General features: G+C 42.3%; 1 protein-coding gene across 6 annotated transcripts in view; it reads right to left on the bottom strand.

Moving 5' to 3' along the window:
• The window catches only part of tars2 (threonyl-tRNA synthetase 2, mitochondrial), an 84,495-nt gene that overhangs the window by 7,511 nt on the left and 53,841 nt on the right, over positions 1-23,143 (bottom strand). Inside the window, exons 8-20 of one of the 6 annotated variants that reach the window (XR_008571983.1) lie at positions 22,644-22,790; positions 17,133-17,231; positions 16,766-16,935; positions 16,532-16,694; positions 9,912-10,049; positions 9,640-9,717; positions 6,449-6,549; positions 4,372-4,473; positions 4,235-4,307; positions 3,812-3,926; positions 3,600-3,742; positions 3,325-3,466; positions 1-2,319 (exon numbers count right to left, since the gene is read on the bottom strand). The exon at positions 1-2,319 is cut by the window's left edge and continues 1,983 nt beyond it. Coding sequence is in view for 3 of the 6 variants with exons in the window: in XM_054781226.1 (XP_054637201.1) it covers positions 3,600-3,742; positions 3,812-3,926; positions 4,235-4,307; positions 4,372-4,473; positions 6,449-6,549; positions 9,640-9,717; positions 9,912-10,049; positions 16,532-16,694; positions 16,766-16,935; positions 17,133-17,231; positions 22,644-22,790 (1,329 nt within the window). In the remaining 3 variants the exon portion in view is untranslated. The other 5 variants (XR_008571984.1, XR_008571982.1, XM_054781226.1 and 2 more) reach the window with 5 other exon arrangements.

Raw genomic sequence — 23,143 nt, 5'->3', positions numbered from 1 at the left:
TTTTCAATCAGAGAGGAGAAATATGATCTTAGAGGAAAATTAAACCTAAAACATTTATATGCAAGAACTACGCTGAAAAGCCACAGCATTTCTGTATGTGGAATTAAACTATGGAATGGATTGAGTAAGGAAGTCAAACAATGTACAGAGATGAGCACATTCAAAAAACAATACAAGCAGTTGATGTTTGCTAAATACAAGGCAGAAGAGTCTTCATCATCACAATGATGTTCTGTCAGGTTTGTTATTTTTTGTTTATAAAAAAAGCTTTGTTCTTTCTTTCTTTATTTATTTAGTATTGTTATTATTATTATTATTATTAATGTATATATAAATATAATTTTTTTTTCCCTTTGGGAGGGGTGTCTTACAGTTATCTATTTTGTATTATTATTCTGACATGAGAAAACATGACATGGAATGCAGGAAGTGAACTACATGTACTGTACTAGATGTAGATTTGGATGGGGGGTAGGATTAAACAAGCTTTGCTTCTTCCTACTCCTTTTGGACATGAGGAACTGTGAAAGAATGATAATGATTCATGAGATGTATTCCATTGGAACCTTCATGTTCAAATAAACTAAACCAAACCAAACCTTCATTGAAGACGTGACTGTCCCCAAAGACACCATGTGGCACTGAGATCAACCACCACCACCTTCCTGTTTTGACGTGAGTTGTTTCTTGAACTCAGTAATGTTTCTCACCTCAATACTGTAACCCAAAATGGAGCCAAAGAAAGTTGCATTTTGATAAAGGTGTGAAACACTACTGAATTCAAGAAATAGCCATCCATCCATTTTCTATGCCATTTATCCTCACTAGGGTGGCAGGGGTATGCTGGAGCCTATCCCAGCTGACTTCAACTCATGACAAGACGGTGGTGTCTCGCTGCCACATCCTGTCTTTGGGAACAGCAGTCTTCAGGTAAGGTAAAGGTACCTTCAAATGTTTACGTATCCCTTTCATTTTTAATTGCTTTATGCATGTAAAATATAATTATAAAACTAAAAACGTGTTTATGGTAACATTTTTGAGTCAAATGCTGATTACGTCGTAGACGTGCAACGTACCTTCTGGTCTTCTGATTTTAAAAAGTCGTCTTCAGGTAAAAGTAACCTTAGATGTTCACGTAGCCCTTTCATTCCTTATTCATATGCATCTAGATTTTTTTTATGCATGTAAAATAATTATTAAACTATAAAAATGGCTTCTGTGTTAACATTTTTGAGTCGACCGCTGATGACATCACAGATGGACGGCTATCGGTAACTTTCCGTTCCGGGGTGCCATTTTGTTCGGTAGCTAATAGGATGCTCACAAATGTTAAGAATGCAGATGGCCTCACGCAGTATATTAACAACCAGAGAATGCACGCAATCCAAAGCAAAAATAGTGGCATCAATTTTCAACGATAAGCCAAAAAAACAAAAAGACACCCTAACCGGGGCGGACATTAACCAAGGTTCCACTGCATAATACTAATCAGTCAAATCTTGGTTCAACAAAGTTTTCTACTAATAATTTTGATAGAATTGCTCACCCAGTGCAGGGCAATTTAAACGGCTGCCTCACCAACCCAGATGAGGTGAACATCATCTCTCAACTGTACCTAATTTCGTGACCGGTGAGTATAAAAAGGACCAAAGCTGGGCGAGTTGGAAGTGGAAGCTACCAGTATGTCAAGCAGAGAGCGCTGCATCCTGAGGTGCTGGAAGCCAGAGCACAGGTTTTGTCTCTCTGCAGACCTGCAGTCGTACCAGTCAAGAACATCAACACATCTGCTAGAACCTGGTCCTTGAGTTGCATTAAGAGCCCAGCTGTACAATGCAAAGGCAACACACGCTCAGTTGTAATTACAGTACACTCCAGTGAGTAACTAAATAAAAGTCATGCATTAAAGGTAGCGTGTACTTGCATGATGAGGGGTTGCAGTCGTTCCAGGAAGCTTGACTTTGTCTTTACAGGTTTAAACGTGTGAAGCACGGGAGAGGATTGTAGCGGAACCTTTCAGTGTTGGGGTGTCCCAACTTTTTCCAGCAAATCCAGAAAAATGAAGGTTGTGGGGGCCATTTAGAAATTTCATTTCTTTTAATGTCTCCTAAGCAACAGTGCGCCAAAGAAAAGGAAAGCCATCCGCATGGAAGTGAAAACGAACATCGTAAAATGTTCAGAGTGGAGAGTGGCATTCAGTCTGAATGCCAATGAATGCTACAGGCGTCATGGATTCTGTGTGCCGTTATAAGGAGATCTGTGAGGGGAAGAGGTTATCCTTCCAGAATAGCCTGGGACGATATTTTAAAAAGGTAGAAAGGCCTGCAAGACAGGGGGTGTTCGGACACCGTTTTCAGCATTTGTGCATATATGTCCACAAAATAATGGTCAGAGCACTTATTCGGGACATTTAGCCTTCCCGGTACATTGCGCTATCATGCTAGGTGTTAGCATTGCCAGCATGCTAACATTAGCATACTATCATTTTTTTGCTATTTTCATGGGTAGACACATATAGAAACACTTACCACCATCATGCTAGTTTGTTAGCAAACTAACTATACTGGGATAGTATTATTTTTTGCCATTTTCATGGTGAGACATTTATATCAAAGGACAATAAAACTCTTGAATCTTTAATTGAATCTTGAATCAACACTTACCGTCATGCTAGGTGTTAGCATGGTAACATTGCATATTAGCAATGCTAGCATGCTAACACTAGCATAGCAGCATTTTTAGCCATTTTCATAGGTAGACACCATTATCTTAGGTGTTAGCATGTTAGCATTCTTTAAGGCATTCAAACCCTTCCATGGTATCTTTCCATGGTCAAGGACTCTAAATATGTAGATCAAATAAATGTAGCACAAAGATTCATGGTGTAAATCAGGGGGCAGAAAACATTTCTGTCCCCCAGTGGGAGCATGACAGGAAATAGAGAACCACTGCCGTGTAGGAAGGGAACACGTTCATAACCAGGTGTAAGTCATGGCGCGCTTGGTGGTGTGCCGTGAGGCTTTTTTTCTAATGTCAAATATGTGTCTTGGCCCGATAAAGGTTGGGAACACTGCGCCAGTCAATAATATAAACAAAAGTAATCCCGGAAAGTCACGAATGGGCCTAAATTCCTTCTGCTGGCGCTGTATCAAATGAAGGTGAAACAGTTCAGGTGGAGGAACGCCACATTCACACACTGCTGATTTTTCCACAGAGGGCTTTGTTGAAAGTCGCAGTCTGCCACCTTTGTCACTGTTGTGACTCATGTCTTTTCCGTCCTGCTGCCCTCCCTCAATTAAACAACAGTCCAATGCTTTTGACCTTTACCTTGACTTGGCTGTTTCCACCACAACACAACCAAAACACACTGCTGCTGCTGCCGCTGGCTCCAACTCCTATTTTAGTCAAATCCTCCTCTGCATCCTCCCTTTCTTCCACTCTTTTAAAGGTAAGCCAGTTGTTCTTTATTCTAAGCAAAGGGAGGGGGGCACAGTTAGTGATCACAGACGTATTAGTGAGCAACATTAATGGACAGAAATGAATCAAGTTCTTGTGTTGTTTTATTGGAAATGTGAGCAGCACAGGTGTATTACATGACAGACTTAAAAGTCATCTTGGTTGCTCCTGGCGTCTCGCAGCCGCTTGAGGCTCATCAGAACCTCTTCCACGGGCCTCCTGCCCAGTTGTTTACCGCCTCGGCTTCGCACACTCACGGTGCCGCTCTGGCACTCCTCATCGCCCACCACTGGAAGCAAAGCGTTGCAATGTGAATGGATGGTAAACTACACGCTACACGCGCTCAGTGCTCTTTTACCTAACATGTAGTTGTACTGCGCCAGCTGGGCGGAGCGGATCTTCTTACTCAAGGTGGCGCTGGTGTCGTCATTCAGGTCAGCCATGAAGCCTGCTTCACGGAACTGATGGAGCACCTTATTGATGACAAGCATATGTTATATTTCGGTTTTGATCGGCCACCGAAAAGTATGCCATAAATGCCTTTCAACATGGACCACAAAAGCCGATGCCCAAAAGCCACTACTACTGTATTGCAGCGTGAAGTGATCCCTATGTGCAGTTAGCGCCCCCAGCCCCCCCTTTCCTTCACACTGTGCAGATTTGAGGCTCCAAACACAAACAGCCCCCTAAATAATCAATATCGGTATCGGAGCATCCCTATTCCTGTCAGCTTTTCAAGCTTTGCAGTGAGAGAAAGGACACCTCTCAAGTGTGGACCCACCTGCTTGGCAGCTGACTCACAGCTGCCCCCTAGAGGAATGACCATGATCTGCGCTGGGGACAACCACAAGGGCCTTTCAAAGTGGAAGAACATGATTAGAACACAAAACAGACAAGAAAAACAAAATGTTATCTCACCATTTCCCTCCAAAGTTTTCAGCCAAGATGGCAATCATCCTCTCCAGCGATCCCAACACCGCTCGGTGGATCATCACTGGTCGATGCACATGACCGTCCCGTCTGAGGCAAACAGGAAGAGTCAGTTAGTCTTGAGAATCTGTCTACAATCCATTCCAAGATTCTGGTTGACCTCCGATTTGCGCAACAATTTTCCCATAAGAAATCATGGAAATAGAAAGACAGTAGGTCCCTGCATTTGGCGTGGGTTACTTTCCCAGACGACCCGCCAACGGTCAAAAGACAGGAACTGAAACGCCCATTTCAGACGTCTATTTTTGACACCCTGGCCATCAAACCAAACAAATACCAAACAGTATTGTTTTGCATGTAGTGTGGTGTCACAAGGTCTGGTGAGATTAAAAAAAAAAAAAAAAAAAGATTTCTCATTCAGAAAAAAAAAAGTCTCGCGATAATAGGGCTGGCAAATGATTACAAAGGTTCACATTAATCATGACTAATCACCATTAGCATCTACATCTGAAATGTGTACATTTTTACTGTATTTACTGATCAGAAAGCTAAATGACAGGACAAGATTCATATATATTTGTAGGAACAGCTCCAAATGAACTCAATATATGTCTATCCAGCCACTTTCTTCCTCTTACAGTATATGGGTCTGGGTCGCGGGGGCAGCAATCTCAGTAGGGAAGTCCAGACTTCCCGGTCCCAGGCCACCTCTTCCACCGGGAGGACACATAATGTACATAATCCCTCCAGCGTGTCCTACGTCCACCTCGGGGCCTTATCCCGACTGGGCATGCCCGGAACACCTCACCAGGGAGGGGTCCGGGAAGCATCCGGGCTAGATGCCCGAGCCACCTCAACTGGCTCCTCTCCATGTGATTGACTGAATGTCAATCACGCTAAAAGATGCCACACATGTCTAAAAATCTACTTGCATATACACTCGTCTCTTTAACAGTAGCAGAACATTTGAATCACACTTGAAACAGGATTAGCACTCAGCCGCAATGTCTGTTTCAGACTTCGATGTCGCTCCTGCTCCTCGCCAACTCTGTTAGCATATTAGCATGCGCTGTTCCCACGCGGGCTCTATCTGGGATAGCGTTGCTGGATAGAAGGATGGAATGGACTGCTTTTATCGGAGTGCCGATACTGGAGATTTTAGATGCACGCCGATATAGTCCCTCACCACTTTGCGGTTCAAACATCGTGCTCTCACTCTTTTTCAAATATGAATAAATAAATGATCGCTAAATACACTAAAATAAAAATACAGTTTAAGACGTTAAAAGACGATGAGCGGTAGTCTACACTGGCCACTAGGTGGCACTAGGAACACACGCACCAGACTTGATTGTCGGAAGAGGCTTTTATAGTAGGTTTAATGGTAACACAAAAATAATAATCATCTTCATAACGCAGGCTATTGTTGTGGCCATACTCCCGCTAACTCTGAATCCTCGACATCACTTCCTGTCCAGAACATTTATGGAAACACACACAAGCAAGTCTTATTTATGTCTTAAATGGCTTATTTACTCCAATTTTATCTACTATGTTGGGTCATATAAGGGTAACTGTTACTATAGGGGTGTTAGTTCATGTCTTGAGGGCTCTAATAATATTAAAAACAGCACATAGAAAGTTGTAAACAGGTTTTCTATGCTCTAACTACAAAAATATTTGACTTATAAATAAGGAATCCTACTTTACTGAAATTCACTTATCTCGGTCGGGTCTGGAACCAATTACGCGAGATAAACGAGGGATTACTGTACTTGTTTTTTTTTCTGATATTGGACCAATATCCAAGATCAAGGCTAAATTTATCAGACATCCAAAACGTGATGGGCCAAAGAAGGGGGTAAAAATGTAACTGGGGAGATTGTCTTTTTTAAAATATATATAAAAAAGCTAGAAAATAGTCAATACAATGTAAACAAATAAATGAATACTGAGATATAAAATCATATTTTTGGTGTAATCTTTAAACCATGGCCATGGACCTCCTAATGATGAATTATTTGTGAATTAGGCAACTCTGGAATAGGACAAAATCAGCACTGACCCGACATACTGGAGGTCAAATCTGATTGGCAGCTGAAAGTCCAACTGGATGGTGGCGCACTGGTGCTGTCGGCCAATCGCGTCTTTTATCTGGATGTCAATCTGCGATGTCAAACAAGAGCATGAGAGCAGAGCTGTTGCAGCTGCGGGGAAAAATGCGTATTTGTGGGTGGACGTGTCCATTAAATGAGCAGTCACAAAACGGCAGGTGTCAGAATGTTTGTTGATGGAGCATGTTTGTCGAAGCGCAACATTACTCAATTCTGCGTGCATCCACCTGAGCTTTAAACGCTGCTGAGCTGATGCTTGCGTATAATACAATGGAACCTGCTTAAGAGGTCAACCAAGATTCTTAAACAAGGATGAAGTGAGGAAATAACACAGTTTTTGTAAAGAATACATAAACGCCATAGATATAAGTCAATTCATTTTCAAGATAATTAACTTTAAATACCGTACCCTATATCAGGGGTCACCAACATGGTGCCCGCGGGCACCAGGTAGCACCCCACGACCACATGAGGCGCCCGCAAGCCTGCTTTTCATTCAGGTTTTCAGTTAACCCATTCAATACCAGAGACTAAGGATGTGAACCATAAACCGATACGACCAGACCAGACCTGACCGGTTCGAGGAGCTAACGATTCTGATTAACCAATGAAAAAATGCTGCATCAATAATAATCAGCCATAAATTTTAGGTTACTTGACTGTGGAGACATGCACCAGGTATCGCGAGAGAAGCAATTGGTTGACAGTGTCTTATGAACTACGCTTGGGCTGCCGACAAAACGTGACGGCTATGCTGGAGCCTATCCCAGCTGACTTCTGGCGAGAGGCGGGGTACACCCTGAACTGGTCGCCAGCCAATTGCAGCATTGTACAATTTATTTATTTATTTTGTATTATTAATTGGACAGACGGCTAAGACTTGTGTTTTTTCATTGTTATATTTGATATAGATAGGTAGGCAGGTAGATGGATGGATGGATGTTTATTGTTATTGCACACAGTATACAACCACATTTAGTTTGGTGGCTGCGCTTCCATTTCAAGCAACATTAAGACATATTAAAATTTAAATGTTGCAAATCCAAATTTAACAGGTATAAAAATACAGATAGATTGATCCCATCAACGAAAAGGCAAGTCCTTTTTTTTGGTCTGTGTCTAAACAATATAGTATACATTTGACAGGTTATTCTGTTGACTTTTGGCCGTGCCTCATAGCATGCTTGGGGATATGATGTGCTCTTTTACAAATTAGAAAATACTGTAAGAATGCCACTTTCACATCATTGGCATCTTTATTTTATTATGCAAGATTAACGTCGACATCAACAAACATTAACCGTAGAATTGAATCCAATCGTATCGATCATTCTGTTTTTAAAAAATATTGTTTCTGAATAATATCGTAACCTGTGTATGTAGATTCAAATCGAATCGTGTTATCATAAAGAGATTTACATCCCTGCCAAAGACGTATGTATAGGTTTTTATAAACCCCAACGCCCGATCCCAAAAACGTAGTTGAAATAAAAAGTGTGGCCTCACTTTGGCTTTTATAGCGTGGATGAGACAACGCTGACAGTAGCCAGTCTCCATGCAGTGGGACAGGTAATGTAATCTAACATCATGTCTCATAACATTACTGATGCCTCGTGACCACAATACTACACATAACTTGTCTTTCAATACTTTTTGGCTAATAATAGGCCATAGTCAACCAGGAGACACGGTAATTGTCCTACAAATTATTTTCGATAATCAATATTATGGACATGATTTTTTTTTTTTTTAACATGGCATATTAATGTGAGTACATCGTATCAAAAGCAGTAAACTTTAATTTCTCAAAAGTAAAATTCATACAGTCATGTAAAAAATGATTAGACCACCCTTGTTTCTTCAGTTTATTGATCCATTTTAATTCCTGGTACAACTGAAGGTACATGTGTTTGGGCAAATATCATGATGATAACAAATATAGCTCATAAGAGTTTAAGTTAAGAGCTGATATCTAACAACTTACATGGTTTTCTTCATGATAACCAAAATCACTTCAGTTCTTAAATGAATGAATGAATAGCTATGAATAGCTGTAGCATTGTACTGCCAAAAAATGTAACTTATGAGCTATTTGTTTTGTTATTGTTATAGTTGTCCAAACAAAGGTACCTTTGGTTTTATCAGGCATTAAAATGAACAATAAACTCAAGAAACAAGCGTGGTCTAATCATTTTTTCCATGACTGGATAAAATCCAATAAAAGATCAAATTGGGAAAAAAAATGGGCGCGCAAAATGCTTTTTGGGTAGGACTAATCATTTGACATGGTTATATATCAGTTGATCGTTTGATTTAGAATATATTGCTTTCCCCCCCTATTCAACACAATAGTAATTTATTGACGGCCCCCGGTATAAAGAACCAGCGATCACTTCCTGTGCGAGCTCCCCGCACCAGGAGAGCGCAGTCCGGGACCTGAGTGAAGTTGGCCCCCCACCGAACTCAAAACTCTAGTCAAATAGTCTCCTTTTTTAGTGCTACGTTTGTGCTGTTTTGTGCAGTCAAAATGAGCGTTTGTGCTGCTTTCGTTTTTGAGATATTACAGTTTATTTTATTTATTTTACAGGTCAACCGAAGTTCACCCAACCCCCAACATGCTCAGAATGAAACCAATATATTCTCATTAGAGCTGTTTTGTGCAGTTAAAATGAATGTTTCTGCTGCTTTTGCTTTTGAGATATTAACGTTTTAAGTTTTGACCTACTACATAATCAGCCCCCCGACATGCTCGGAATGAAACCAAAATGGTCTCATTTTTTAGTGCTACGTTTGTGCTGTTTTGTGCAGTTAAAATGAACGTTTGTCCTGCTTTCATTTTTGAGTTATAACAGTTTATTTTATAGGTCGTCTCAAGTTCACCCAGCCCCTGACATGCTTAGAATGAAACCAAAATGTTTTTAGTGTCTGTTTTAAGTGCTACATTAGTGCTGTTTTGTTAAAATGAATGTTTGCGCTACCATACTTTTAGCATACTTTTAAGCACAAAAAAACAACAACACTATTTTGGTACAAATCTGGTTTTTCCTCTAAATTTAGTGGTGAGAAACGTAATCCAAACTTGATTGAAAAGCCGGCACTTAAATGCGAGTCCAGAAAAGCGCCTGCTTCACAGCCGACTGACCTTTGGCCCATAGAAGGCTCCATCTCCAGGGTTCAACTCCCAGCGCTCGCCGAAGTGCTGCAGGCTCCGCTCCAGTTGCTACACACACCAACAAAAACAGTGGAGGAGACTGTAAGTGTGATGTCAGCTCGTGTAATGGCTCTCAATTCAAGCAATCTTAATTGGCACTTTGAGATAAACATCTACACAGCAGCTCGATAAGGACAAAAATCCCCTTCCAAGCGACTGTTTCAGCGGTGAAACCAATTAATCCATTTTGAGTGCGTGCATACCTGCTCAGCGCTGTCCCACTGCTCAGGCTCCCCGAGGCACGGAGTTGGACGTGTCGACAGGAGGCAGTGAAAGGAAAACCCAAACACTTGATAAACGCTCCTCACAAAGTCCAAACAAGCCACAATCTCTTCTTCCAGCTGTGAGGGCAACAAGAGGACACGTTCATGCCAGTACATTCAGAGGGGTACATCCCAAATGAGTGTGACGCCCACTGGCTGCAGACATTAAAATGGTATTTGAGAGGTTAACGTGGTGATGAGACCCATCATGAGATCTCTGTGGCACGACAGGATACCACTGAGAACACCATGGGAAACTTGCAAGGGATGGGGATCAGGATTACACACATTGTGCAGCACATGTAGGTGTAAGGTTTGATCGGGACAAAGAGCCTCTTTCATGGAGACTGTAGCCAACCTGGAATGTCTCTGGAATTATGAAATTCCTTGAATGACAATGGCGAAAATAATAAAATGTTTGATTCCCTTATTAATCTTTGAGATTTTTGTATTTTTGTGATGAAATGAATGCATTTTGTCAAGTTTGTTTATGATTTATATGTGACCAACAAGTGAAAGAATAACAACAATACACAATTTAAGAAATTCTTAATTTCAGGGGTATTTCATTCATGGATTTTAAAAAAATGTCATGTTCCAAGCGATTCATACCCTAGGTTTACTGAGTCCAATGTCCATTGGATTCAGGTCAGGACTCTGACTTGTCCATTCTAGGACGTTGACATCACTGTCCTTGCGTCTGTGTAGGCTCTCAGTCGTACAGGAGTTGTCCATCGAGGAAAAGGCTTCTTGAGACGTCATCTGTACTTCTGTGAAGAAGGTGTCGGACGTTTCGCTCCTCATCCGAAGAGCTTCGTCAGCGAACTAATAAGTGCTGGTAGCTTAGGCCTTAAATACAGTAAGAGTGGGCGGAATTGGTGTGCCAACACCCTCTTCCTATTGGTTCGTTACACTAAGCCTGGGCGGAGTAGTGGTATAATCCTATCCTGTTATTAACACCTCCGATAAAAGGGAAGTGTCGCTCCCTGAATAGGGTATGAACGACTCTGATACTGGCTTGTTAGCATCTATTGTTCTGGCTCGGCCCTGCCTTCACCTCACTGGCAAGACTAAGAGCTGTGGGTTTTGGTCTCAGTAACCTGCTGAACACAGGGTCCAAATTAAACCTCAAACCACCATTCCGATTCAATGATGGGTTCTGTTGTTTGACAAAAATAGCTTCCTTTACTCCTCTTTCAAACCATCTGTTTTCTTTGGCCAAAATCTTTACCTCGCTGTCCTGAAAAGAGTGATTGGTAGCTTTCAGGTGTAGATGTACTGCTGATTGAGGACCACTAGCATTGTCCCTGCGATGTTGATAAAGCCTTTTTTGGAGCATTTGCTTAGTTTCCCCAATGTAGTGCTCTTTGCATTCCTCATCTTTACAGTGGATGGAATAGACCACATTGCTCTGTTTCTGGTTTGGAGCCTTGTCTTTAGGATGCACAAATTTTTGTCTCAGGGTATTTACTGGTTTGAAATAGGTAGGAATTTTGTGTTGCCATAAGATCCTCTGGAGTTTTTCGGAGACCCCCGCTACATAAGGGACTACCACTCCTCTCCCTTTTGCTTCTGTGGGCTTTTGGGTTTCTTTCCCTACTCTCTTCTTTTGGCATTTGTTAAAAGCCCACCGTGGGTACCCACAGGTTGAGAGCGCTCTCTGAACATGTTGTGTCTCCTTTTTCTTTCCCTCAGCACTAGTTGGTATTTGTTCCGCTCTATGTTGGAGGGTCCTAATAACCCCTAGTTTATGTTGTAGTGGATGGTTTGATTCAAAAAGCAGGTATTGGTCAGTGTGTGTGGCCTTTCTAAAGACCTCTGGAAGTAGCTGTCTGTCCTTTCCTATAATTACCTTGCAGTCTAAGAAGGCTAGTTGGTTTTCTTTAGTGTCCTCGCGAGTAAATTTGATATTGGTGTCCACCGCATTGATGTGATCTGTGAAAGACTGAATTTCTTGTTTTTTGATTATGACAAAGGTGTCATCCACGTATCTAAACCAGTGCCTTGGTTTTGTCCCTGAGAAGGATGTGAGAGCCTGTTTCTCCATCTCTTCCATGTACAGATTCGCCACTATGGGTGAGACTGGTGAGCCCATAGCACAACCATGAATTTGTCTGTAGAATTTCCCTCTAAACTGAAAATATGTAGTGTTAAGGCAAATTTCCAGTAATTGGCAGATGTGGTCAGCACTAAGTTTTGTTCTCCGATGCAGAGTTGAGTCCTCGAGCAGTCTCTTCCTCACCACCGAGACTGCTGCTGAGGTGGGGACAGATGTGAAAAGTGAAGTCACATCATAAGACACCAAAGTTTCCTCTGGCTCCAATCTGAGGTCTTTGATGCTCGCCACAAACCCTTTTGTGTTCTCTATATGATGATCAGTGTTGCCTACCAATGGGGATAAGACTGTTTTTACATATTTCGCTACATTGTACGTGGACACCTTTGTCATAATCAAAAAAACAAGAAATTCAGTCTTTCACAGATCACATCAATGCGGTGGACACCAATATCAAATTTACTCGCGAGGACACTAAAGAAAACCAACTAGCCTTCTTAGACTGCAAGGTAATTATAGGAAAGGACAGACAGCTACTTCCAGAGGTCTTTAGAAAGGCCACACACACTGACCAATACCTGCTTTTTGAATCAAACCATCCACTACAACATAAACTAGGGGTTATTAGGACCCTCCAACATAGAGCGGAACAAATACCAACTAGTGCTGAGGGAAAGAAAAAGGAGACACAACATGTTCAGAGAGCGCTCTCAACCTGTGGGTACCCACGGTGGGCTTTTAACAAATGCCAAAAGAAGAGAGTAGGGAAAGAAACCCAAAAGCCCACAGAAGCAAAAGGGAGAGGAGTGGTAGTCCCTTATGTAGCGGGGGTCTCCGAAAAACTCCAGAGGATCTTATGGCAACACAAAATTCCTACCTATTTCAAACCAGTAAATACCCTGAGACAAAAATTTGTGCATCCTAAAGACAAGGCTCCAAACCAGAAACAGAGCAATGTGGTCTATTCCATCCACTGTAAAGATGAGGAATGCAAAGAGCACTACATTGGGGAAACTAAGCAAATGCTCCAAAAAAGGCTTTATCAACATCGCAGGGACAATGCTAGTGGTCCTCAATCAGCAGTACATCTACACCTGAAAGCTACCAATCACTCTTTTCAGGACAGCGAGGTAAAGATTTTGGCCAAAGAAAACAGATGGTTTGAAAGAGGAGTAAAGGAAGCTATTTTTGTCAAACAACAGAACCCATCATTGAATCGGAATGGTGGTTTGAGGTTTAATTTGGACCCTGTGTTCAGCAGGTTACTGAGACCAAAACCCACAGCTCTTAGTCTTGCCAGTGAGGTGAAGGCAGGGCCGAGCCAGAACAATAGATGCTAACAAGCCAGTATCAGAGTCGTTCATACCCTATTCAGGGAGCGACACTTCCCTTTTATCGGAGGTGTTAATAACAGGATAGGATTATACTACTACTCCGCCCAGGCTTAGTGTAACGAACCAATAGGAGGAGGGTGTTGGCACACCAATTCCGCCCACTCTTACTGTATTTAAGGCCTAAGCTACCAGCACTTATTAGTTCGCTGACGAAGCTCTTCGGATGAGGAGCGAAACGTCCGACACCTTCTTCACAGAAGTACAGATGACGTCTCAAGAAGCCTTTTCCTCGATCACTGTCCTTGAGCCATTTCTTCACTACTTTGGCGGTATGTTTTGGATCATTGTCTTGCTGGTACAGTCAAACCTGTCTATACTGGCCGCTGAAGGGAAACGGCAAAAGTGGCCACTATAGACAGGTTGGCGGCCATTTTGAATTTGTGCGCGCACATATTAACATTTTTGTGATTAGAAGCTGTGCTAGTGTTGTCTTTTGTTATGTTTGTTTTCATATTTTGTTTTTGAATTTTGATTTGGTTGGATGATCTTAAACCTTTTTGAAGAACATTTTAGTTTTAATAAAAAAAACGTTTTAATATAATCTTTACATTTAAAACATGATTACATGTTTCTTGTTTCAAATGTGAGTTTATTATTTTTCGTGCATGAAGTGTTACGGATGCGTGTGCGGAGGACCACAGAATGCGGGAGCAAGGTAAGTGGATGGCAGTTCTTTAACTGCTTTTCAGCGTGGAGGTAATCACAGGAGTGAACTGAAGGCGCTCGGGTCCGCAGCTTGTGGAGCCCCAGGGCAAAAGGTTCAAAAACACGAGAGAATTTGCAAAAGGCTAGGTCAAGGGACAACTGGAACACCCAGCTGTGGAGACGCCGAATCTGGAAGAGCTTGAGCGATTTGGTGAGCTGCAAGTGCATAGACTGAGTTGTCATGGAAGGAACCAGCGTCTCACAGCTGCTCCTACTCCGAGTTAAGTAGGGGAAGGATTAATTAGCTACCGGCGTGTCCAGTTGTCCCTGCTCCTGCTGCACACCCAGCTGTGGGAGAGAGACAGAGAGAGAGAAAGCGCGAGAAAACGGGGCGCAGCAGCAGGTGACCGTCACATGAAGCTTCTGCTTGAGTCTGTATTTTGGCCGCTATATGCGGTCAGATATTGACCATGGGATACAAAATGGGTGGCCGCTGGCGCGTCAGACAGGTGACCGCTATACACAGGGTCTACAACACGCACATTTTCTGCGGGGGAATTTTTTAGTGGCCGTTCTAAACAGGTGGCTGCTAAGACAGGTTTGACTGTACTTCCAGTTGTGACCGAACTGGAGTTTCTCAGCAGATTCCGTTTCGTTTTCGTCAAGGATCCTGATGCAATCCTGGTAATCATGGTTCCTTGCACCCTGACGAGGTTCCCAGTGCCGCAGGAAGAGAAGCATCCCCACCACCACCATGCTTGACGGTGGTGACTGTTTTTTTCGGATTGTAGGCTTCCCCTTTCTTCCTCCAGACGTATTTAACATCCACATGGCCAAATAACTCCAACTTCGTCTCATCAGACCACAGGATGATTGACCAAAAGCCGGGATCTTGCTTCAGGTGACCTCTGTTGTCAACATCCTAGAATGGACAAGTCAGAGTCCTGACCTGAATCCAATGGAGAACTTGTGGAGAGACTTGAAGGCCAGAGTGATGGCTAGGAATCCGACCAACCTGACCCAGCTTGAGGCTTTGGCCAAGGAAGAATGGGACAAAATCCCACAGGAGACACGCAGAAAGCTTGTTGCCACATACAAGAGCCGTCTAGAAGCAGTCATAAATGACAAAGGCTATGCTATTGACTATTAAAAGATTAAAGAAAGACATTGGACTCAGTAAACCTAGGGTATGAATAATTTTGAACATGACATTTTTTAAAAATCCATGAATAAAATACCCCTGAAATGAAGAAGTTCTTAAATCGTGAATTGTTGTTGTTCTTCACTTGTTGGTCACATATAAATCATAAACAAACTTGACAAAATGCATTCATTTCATCACAAAAATGTAAAAGGGTACGAAGCATTTTGAGGGCAACTGTATACACAGTACAGTCAATCCCCGCATATTCACAAACGCAACAGAGTTGAGACGTGAGAGTAGCTTCAACAGTCAATTCGGCCTTCAAACTTGCATCGAGGTGAAAACAAGCTTACTGTATGTATTATCGGAAATCCTGAAATTACAGTAACAGGCAAGCAGTTTGGATTATGTAGATGTGGCTCGGAGAAACACCCTGTCCAGCCTCTAGCGCAAGTCTGACGACCAGGCTCAAGACTCCACCGTGACTCCCATTCCATCTGTTCATCCATCATCTTACACTGTAATTCATTGGTGGTGAGTACCTATACATTTTATACTTTAAATGCATTTATTAAGTGTGTGAGGCAGACATTTTTTTTCTTTATTTTTACTTTTTATTTTTATTAGTTTTTTAACCTTTAATTTGTATGTTTTTAAAAAATATTTTATTTTTAATGTAGATTTTAGTCAAAAAATAAATGTTAAAAAGAGCGTCAAGAGACTGTGACTCGGTGCGCAGCTATACTGTGCCGCCGTCTGTCGTCATAAAACTGAGCCACAGCTTGCCATGACGCATATGCGTTAATTATACAAAAAAATATGAACGTAATTAATTAAATAAATGAGTTATCGCCGTTAACACACTATTTTTGACAGCCCTAGTTAATACATAATAAAATAAAGACCAAACATTATGGGAATACAGTCATAATTACAAAAAGAAAAATTATACGAGAGTTGAAATAGTTGGGGTGGAAAAAAATAACAGCAGAAAAGGACAGCTGTAATTTTACGAGAATAAAGTCAAAATACTACGAGAAAAAAAATTCTATTCTAATGAGAAAAAGTCACAATTTTATGAGAATAAACTCATAATATTATGAGGAAAAATGTTATTTTAGAATCACAGAGTTGATATATGAAGACAAAAATGTCATTATTTGGTGTTTTTTGGGCCCAGGAACCACCCCTGGATTTGTTTTGGTGTTTTTTCCCTGTATAATCTGTAATCTTGTTGTACAGAAGCTAATGGTGGGCCAACACATGCAGGCTGTAGATGCTAAACCCATACTGTATACGAGTACGGCGTATTAATGCCTACCTGCTCAGGTGTGCAGAAGATGTGAGCGTCATCTTGGCAGAACCTGCGGACCCGGGTGAGGCCTCCCAGAGCGCCTGAGAGCTCGTTACGGTGCAAAGCCCCGAAGTCGGCCCAGCGCAGAGGAAGCTCCCGCCATGAGCGCACACGCTGCTCGAACATGAGGCTGAAGATCAACACGAGTGTTAAGCAGATGCGGGCCTCTAAATTTGTGTGTGTGTGTGTGTGTGTGTGTACCAGTGTGCGGGGCAGTTCATGGGTTTGAGCGCATATGTCTGACAGCCTTCGGAGGTCACGGTGAACATGTTGTCGCTGTAGTGCTCCCAGTGGCCCGAGCGCTCCCACAATGCAGTGCTGTACAGCGTCGGGGTGATGACCTCGGTGAAGCCTCGCCGTCGGTACTCGCTCTGAGGAGGGAGGAAGGATGTGCGTGTGTGTGTCACAACACGGCAATAACTGGAGACTAACGAGCGCAATATCCTGACGGCTGACGGAAACAACAACAGGTCCCCTGCGGGCTCGTGTCATGTTAATGTACAGAAGTGTGTGGATCTTCTGGACGGTTGTAACACTCTGCTGCAGCAATGTTTTGAAGAGGGCGCACCTTGATGAAGTCTGTGAGGGTGTTGTACACGTGTGCTCCTTTGGGCAGGAAGAAGCAGCTTCCTGGACTGACGTCATTGAAGAAGAAGAGCTCCTGGTCCTGAGAAAGAGAGGGCTCTGTTTGAGAAGTGACAGAGATCCACACTTCCTCGTCTGTAACGTTCACATAATTATGCTACTGCGAGGCCTGTCACGATAATCTATAAAACCATTCATCGAACGAGAGAAAAAAAAACGAGGTTGACGCCTCGATAAATTGACATGTGTGACACGTACGTATGCCTGAATGCACTTAGTGCTAGCTAGCAGTTAGCAAGCAAACGCTAATATGACTGAAAGCACAAAAGTGATAGTTTCTAACTGAATGCCACAGTTCCATTGTGGATGTGCTGTGGGGCATAAGTCCCGGCGGTTGGCGCTTGCTGGGGCGTTTGATCGACGAAGTGAATGTATAGTGCCGGGCGGCGTGAGCTCGCAATACCCAGGTTATGTGATGTGGTGACGCCCCACGATTCCTAAGTGCTACAGTAGGCAGCTTCTGTGCCTCACACAGATACACTACACATCTAGTGGCTCAAATGTGACATGACACAGTCATCATTGAATGATAAACGTAATAATATGATCTAAAAAAAGGTTGAAATTATCGATTATCGTCGATAATTTATAGCACAATTATCAACTAGCAAAATTTGTTATCTTGACAGGCCTAGCAACTACTGCACATCTTCTACCTCTTATTACTATTATTGTTACTATACAATGGAACCTTGGTTAGCATCGTTAATTCGATCCAGACCATATCCAACTCTGACCAAAACGGACGTTAACCGAATCAGTTTTCCCATAAGAAATCATGGAAATCAAAACACATTTTATTGTTTTACAATTATCGTTTGGCATGCAGTAAACAATTCCACATGTATATAAATGATGAATAGAAGGGATAAATGAACACATAAGTTCCTTTACCTTCACTGCAGACGTGATTGCTGCCAAAGACCAACACAGACACCACCTTCCTGTTTTGCCATGAGGCTATTCCTAAAATTCAATCGTGCTTCTCACCCCAATAACCCAAAACGGAGCTGAAGGGAATTTCAAGTGCCAGCATTTTAATAAAAAATTGAGAAACACTATTGAATTCAAGAAATAACTCCTAGCACAACAGGAAAGGTGGTGTCCACTGCCACATGGTGTCTTTGGGAACAGACACGTCTTCAATGAAGGTAAAAGTCATGTTTAATGTTCATTTATCCCTTTCATTCCTCATTTATATGCATTTAGAATCGTTTTAATCATGTAAAACTAGAAAAGCATGTTTTGTGTTCACATTTTTGAGATTCAACCGCTGATGACATCACAGACGGGCGACATAATGTAGCTAACGTCCGGTCCCAGTTGCCATTTTGTTTAGCTAGCCAATAGGACGCTGACAAGCTCTGTGATAAAAAACAGATTAAGAACACTCATGCAGGGTATTAACACAAGACGCACGCTATATTGGAGAATGCACGCAAACTGAGGCAAAATCGCGGCGTAAATTTTTGACGTGAACTGAAACACACGCTAACTGAAGGTAGTCTGTATTCTTAACTCATTCAATCCCAGCCTTTTTCCAAAAGACAACCCTTTCTGTAGCGGCTATTTTAGACCATTTTGACTGATCTTTCAAGGCATACAGAATATTGTGTTCTAAGGTTATATAAACATGGAAACTACCAAAAGAAACATTACACTCCCGTCTTCCATCGGAAAGACCAGGAAAATATCAGTTCCCGACTAGAAAAGCAGCTTTTTGTGAAAAGATACATTTCAAGCATAACTTTCACTTTGACACAAATATTTTTTGCTTTTGTGACAGCTCAAATATCTAAACAACTATACCAACATAAACAACACAAAAAGGGGTTGTTTTACATCAAAATAACAATTTATTTACAAATATAACTCCAACTATTTACAATTTTCACATTTAGGACCTGAACTACGTGTGTGCACGCGTGCAAGCGTGTGCGCACATGCATGCATGAAAATTTCCCTACAATATTTTTGCGCTCCAGATCTGGCAGCCCTTCTTGGAATAGCTACACAGAACCATCATTCAACCCTCCTCCTGCCTCCTTTTGTGCGGCCTAACTCTTTACTCATTTTGCTTCAATTTGGCACCTTATTTTGTTTATCGAGGAAAGGCTTCTTGAGACGTCATCTGTACTTCTGTGAAGAAGGTGTCGGACGTTTCGCTCCTCATCCGAAGAGCTTCGTCAGCGAACTAATAAGTGCTGGTAGCCTAGGCCTTAAATACAGTAAGAGTGGGCGGAATTGGTGTGCCAACACCCTCCTTCTATTGGTTCCTTACACTAAGCCTGGGCGGAGTAGTGGTATAATCCTCTCCTGCTATTAACACCTCCGATAAAAGGGAAGTGTCGCTCCCTGAGTTGGGTATGAACGACTCTGATACTGGCTCGTTAGCATCTATTGTTCTGGCTCGGCCCTGGCTCTACCTCATTTGCAAGACTAAGAGCTGTGGGTTTTGGTCTCAGTAACCTGCTGAACACAGGGTCCAAATTAAACCTCAAACCACCATTCCGATTCAATGATGGGTTCTGTTGTTTGACAAAAATAGCTTCCTTTACTCCTCTTTCAAACCATCTGTTTTCTTTGGCCAAAATCTTTACCTCGCTGTCCTGAAAAGAGTGATTGGTTGCTTTAAGGTGTAGATGTACTGCTGATTGAGGACCACTAGAATTGTCCCTGCGATGTTGATAAAGCCTTTTTGAGCATTTGCTTGGTTTCCCCAATGTAGTGCTCTTTGCATTCCTCATCTTTACAGTGGATGGAATAGACCACATTGCTCTGTTTCTGGTTTTGTAAAACAGACTGAGGGAAGGAAAAAGGAGACACAACATGTCCAGAGAGCGCTCTCAACCTGTGGGTACCCGCGGTGGGCTTTTAACAAATGTCAAAAGAAGAGAGTAGGGAAAGAAACCCAAAAGCCCACAGAAGCAAAAAGGAGAGGAGTGGTAGTCCCTTATGTAGCAGGGGTCTCCGAAAAACTCCAGAGGGTCTTATGGCAACACAAAATTCCTACCTATTTCAAACCAGTAAATACCCTGAGACAAAAATGAGTGCATCCTAAAGACAAGGCTCCGAACCAAAAACAGAGCAATGTGGTATTTAAGGCCTAGGCTACCAGCACTTATTAGTTTGCTGACGAAGCTCTTCGGATGAGAAGCGAAAGGTCCGGCACCTTCTTCACAGAAGTACAGATGACGTCTCAAGAAGCCTTTCCCTCGATGGACAACTCCTGTACGACTGAGAGCCTACACAGACGCTCTGAATATTATGTATTTAGTAATTTTTCATTTTTCTTTATTCATTGTTTATTATTTTAGTCTTTTTTTGTTTTTCTTATCTTCTGTTGAAGTGTGTGTCGATTAAAATAGCAGCTGTCTCGGTTATATATATATATATACACACACATACACATATATATACATATACATATAAATATACACACACACACACACACACACACACACACACACACACACACACACTGTCAAACCTGTCTATAGCTGCCACTGAAGGGAAATGGCAAAAGTGGCCGCTATAGACAAGATGGCGGCCATTTTGAATTTGTGCGCACATATTAACATGTATTCACAAAAAGACTGAAGCAAAACCAAGAGACATTGGGGAAAACGCTCTGTTGACACATAAACAGGTAGGTAAATCTCGGTAACAGCTCCGGTGAGGAAACTAGTAATATCAATAACAATAATGAACCAGCACCGCACATTCGACGGCGCTGGCCTTTTATCCGCCACAAATGTTAATTGACGCGGCATGAAGTGGCTGCCTCTGCCTCCCCGGAGAAGGCACAGCCCGCCAAATAAGAGCGCAGGACAGGGGACGCTCGCTCCTGTCCTGCAGGACGTCACAAATTTCCATCTTTGATTTTTTTTAAAACACGATTTTAAAAGCAAGAAATAAAAATTTGAGTGAACGAGCCCGAGGATATATGTACAGGATACGCGTCAAGCAGTCATGAATGGGTATGTGTGTGAACAACTGAGTGCGGAGGAGGTGCGAAGATCGTCGTAAACTAACAATAGCATCGCTCCTTTCTTATTGAATGGGCTTCTAATCTCTAATTAGTCGGCAATTAAGTGATATTTTAGATGTTTTATTCAGGTGTTTTGGCTATTTTAGAATCTATTCACGGCATAGCAAAGTGGGAAGATTACCATTTTGGCCGTCATTGAATCTTTTCAGGGCGGCATTGCAAAGTAAGAAGACGGCTTTTTTGTGTCGAATTACGACTCAGTAATTAAAGTCTACACACGACGGCTTCATTGCTTAAAAAACGAAACTTTTTCGTGCATGAAGCTTCTGCTTGAGTCGGCATTTTTGGCCGCTATATGCGGTCAGATATTGACCAAGGGATCCAAAATGGGTGGCCGCTGGCCGCGTTGGACAGGTGACTGCTATACACAGGGTCTATAACACGTACATTTTCTGCGGGGGATTTTTCAGTGGCCGCTATAGGCAGGTGGCCGTTCTATACATTATTAAAATTAATGTTTAAAATGAGGATGTCTTTTAAAATTGTAAAGCTTCATGCAAGATAGAAAAAAATTGTATCTAAAAATAGCCTCTACAATAACGTAGGCATTCTCTTTTTGAAATAAATATAGAAAAAGTCAAATATAATATATATATTTTTTTTAATAACAAAGTTTTAGCTATGCTCAAATCCTCAGCAAATAAGGAAAGAACAGACTATGAAGGAGTGCCTGGTTTTGGAGGAAATTTGAATATGTCACCAACTCAAGAATACTTTAAATTGGTTTCTAAAAACGTAACGACTGTACATCTTTGGCATTGAATGAGTTAATCAGGGAACCAAACGTGTGGCTCATTTTGGGGTGGGTAAGTCCTGTCAGTTCCAAAATATTGGAATTGTCTGCAAGAAAACTAAAAAGGTCCAGTGAAGTACAGAAAGGGAATACAGCATAGCTTTGCTTTTTGCAAGCGCAATGCTTCCGGGCTACCCGGCGAATGGCGAAAAACTGGAGTCATTGATCCATCCAAATGTCTATATTTGATACACGGGAGCTGTATTGATCCTCGACATGATCAGGCTCCACTGTAATGAGACAATGGACGTCATGGCGTTGCTTGAACACACCGAGTGCACAATCAGTTCAGCTCGAACACCTCACAGTTCCACTAGCAAGACAGTGAAGAACGCTGAAATGTTCTAACGGTTTTGTGGCGGTGGTGGTGGTTTGATACTCAAACAGATCGCACGACTTCTTATGGGAAAATTTGCTTTTAAAAACAGAAATGTTGACGATGACCAGCGTTCCAAAATGGAATGTTTTACCGTGGATGTTCCACTGTTTCTTAGAATTACTCTGTTATGTTGTGATGTACAGCACAGCCTTTCAGTCCATTTCAGCCGACATTCACACATAACTGCAAGCTCCACTGCTTGCATATTTACCGTCCCGATGCGTCTGTGGTCCCTCCTGCGGGCCTCCTCCTGCTCCCTCTCCCACTCCACCTTATCCTTCTCTCTAGGAAAGGCCACTCCGGAGAGACGCATCAAACCCGCGCACTCGTTCCGGTTGGCCAGGGTCAGAGTTGACAGCTGGGTTGTGAGAAGGGCAGACATGCAGTCTGGCGTTATTACTCAGGTCAAAGTCGTGAGTGAATTAAGAGGTGGCGAAAAGAGAGCGGAAGAACGCGATTCAGCCAAGAGAGGAAGTACGAAGCGATGCAAGTCAAGTGTGCCTGATGGATGGCACGCTGTGTGTGCGTGTGTTTGGAAGAGCCAAGAACAGGATGCTGGCCTCTGACAAACACAACATCCTGCTGGCTAGTGACAGGCCAGTATGGAAAACCAGCTCCCTCATGGATCAATAACCACGAAGAACATTCCATTCATATACACGCACGCACACACACACACACAGAGCAGCATTAAGCTTGCTCCATGTATGT

This window comes from Dunckerocampus dactyliophorus, chromosome 7 (genome assembly GCF_027744805.1).
Source record: "Dunckerocampus dactyliophorus isolate RoL2022-P2 chromosome 7, RoL_Ddac_1.1, whole genome shotgun sequence".
In the NCBI taxonomy this organism is placed as follows: domain Eukaryota; kingdom Metazoa; phylum Chordata; class Actinopteri; order Syngnathiformes; family Syngnathidae; genus Dunckerocampus; species Dunckerocampus dactyliophorus.
The sequence above is the reverse complement of the archived record's forward strand: the minus strand, read 5'-3'. Positions and strand labels throughout refer to the sequence as shown.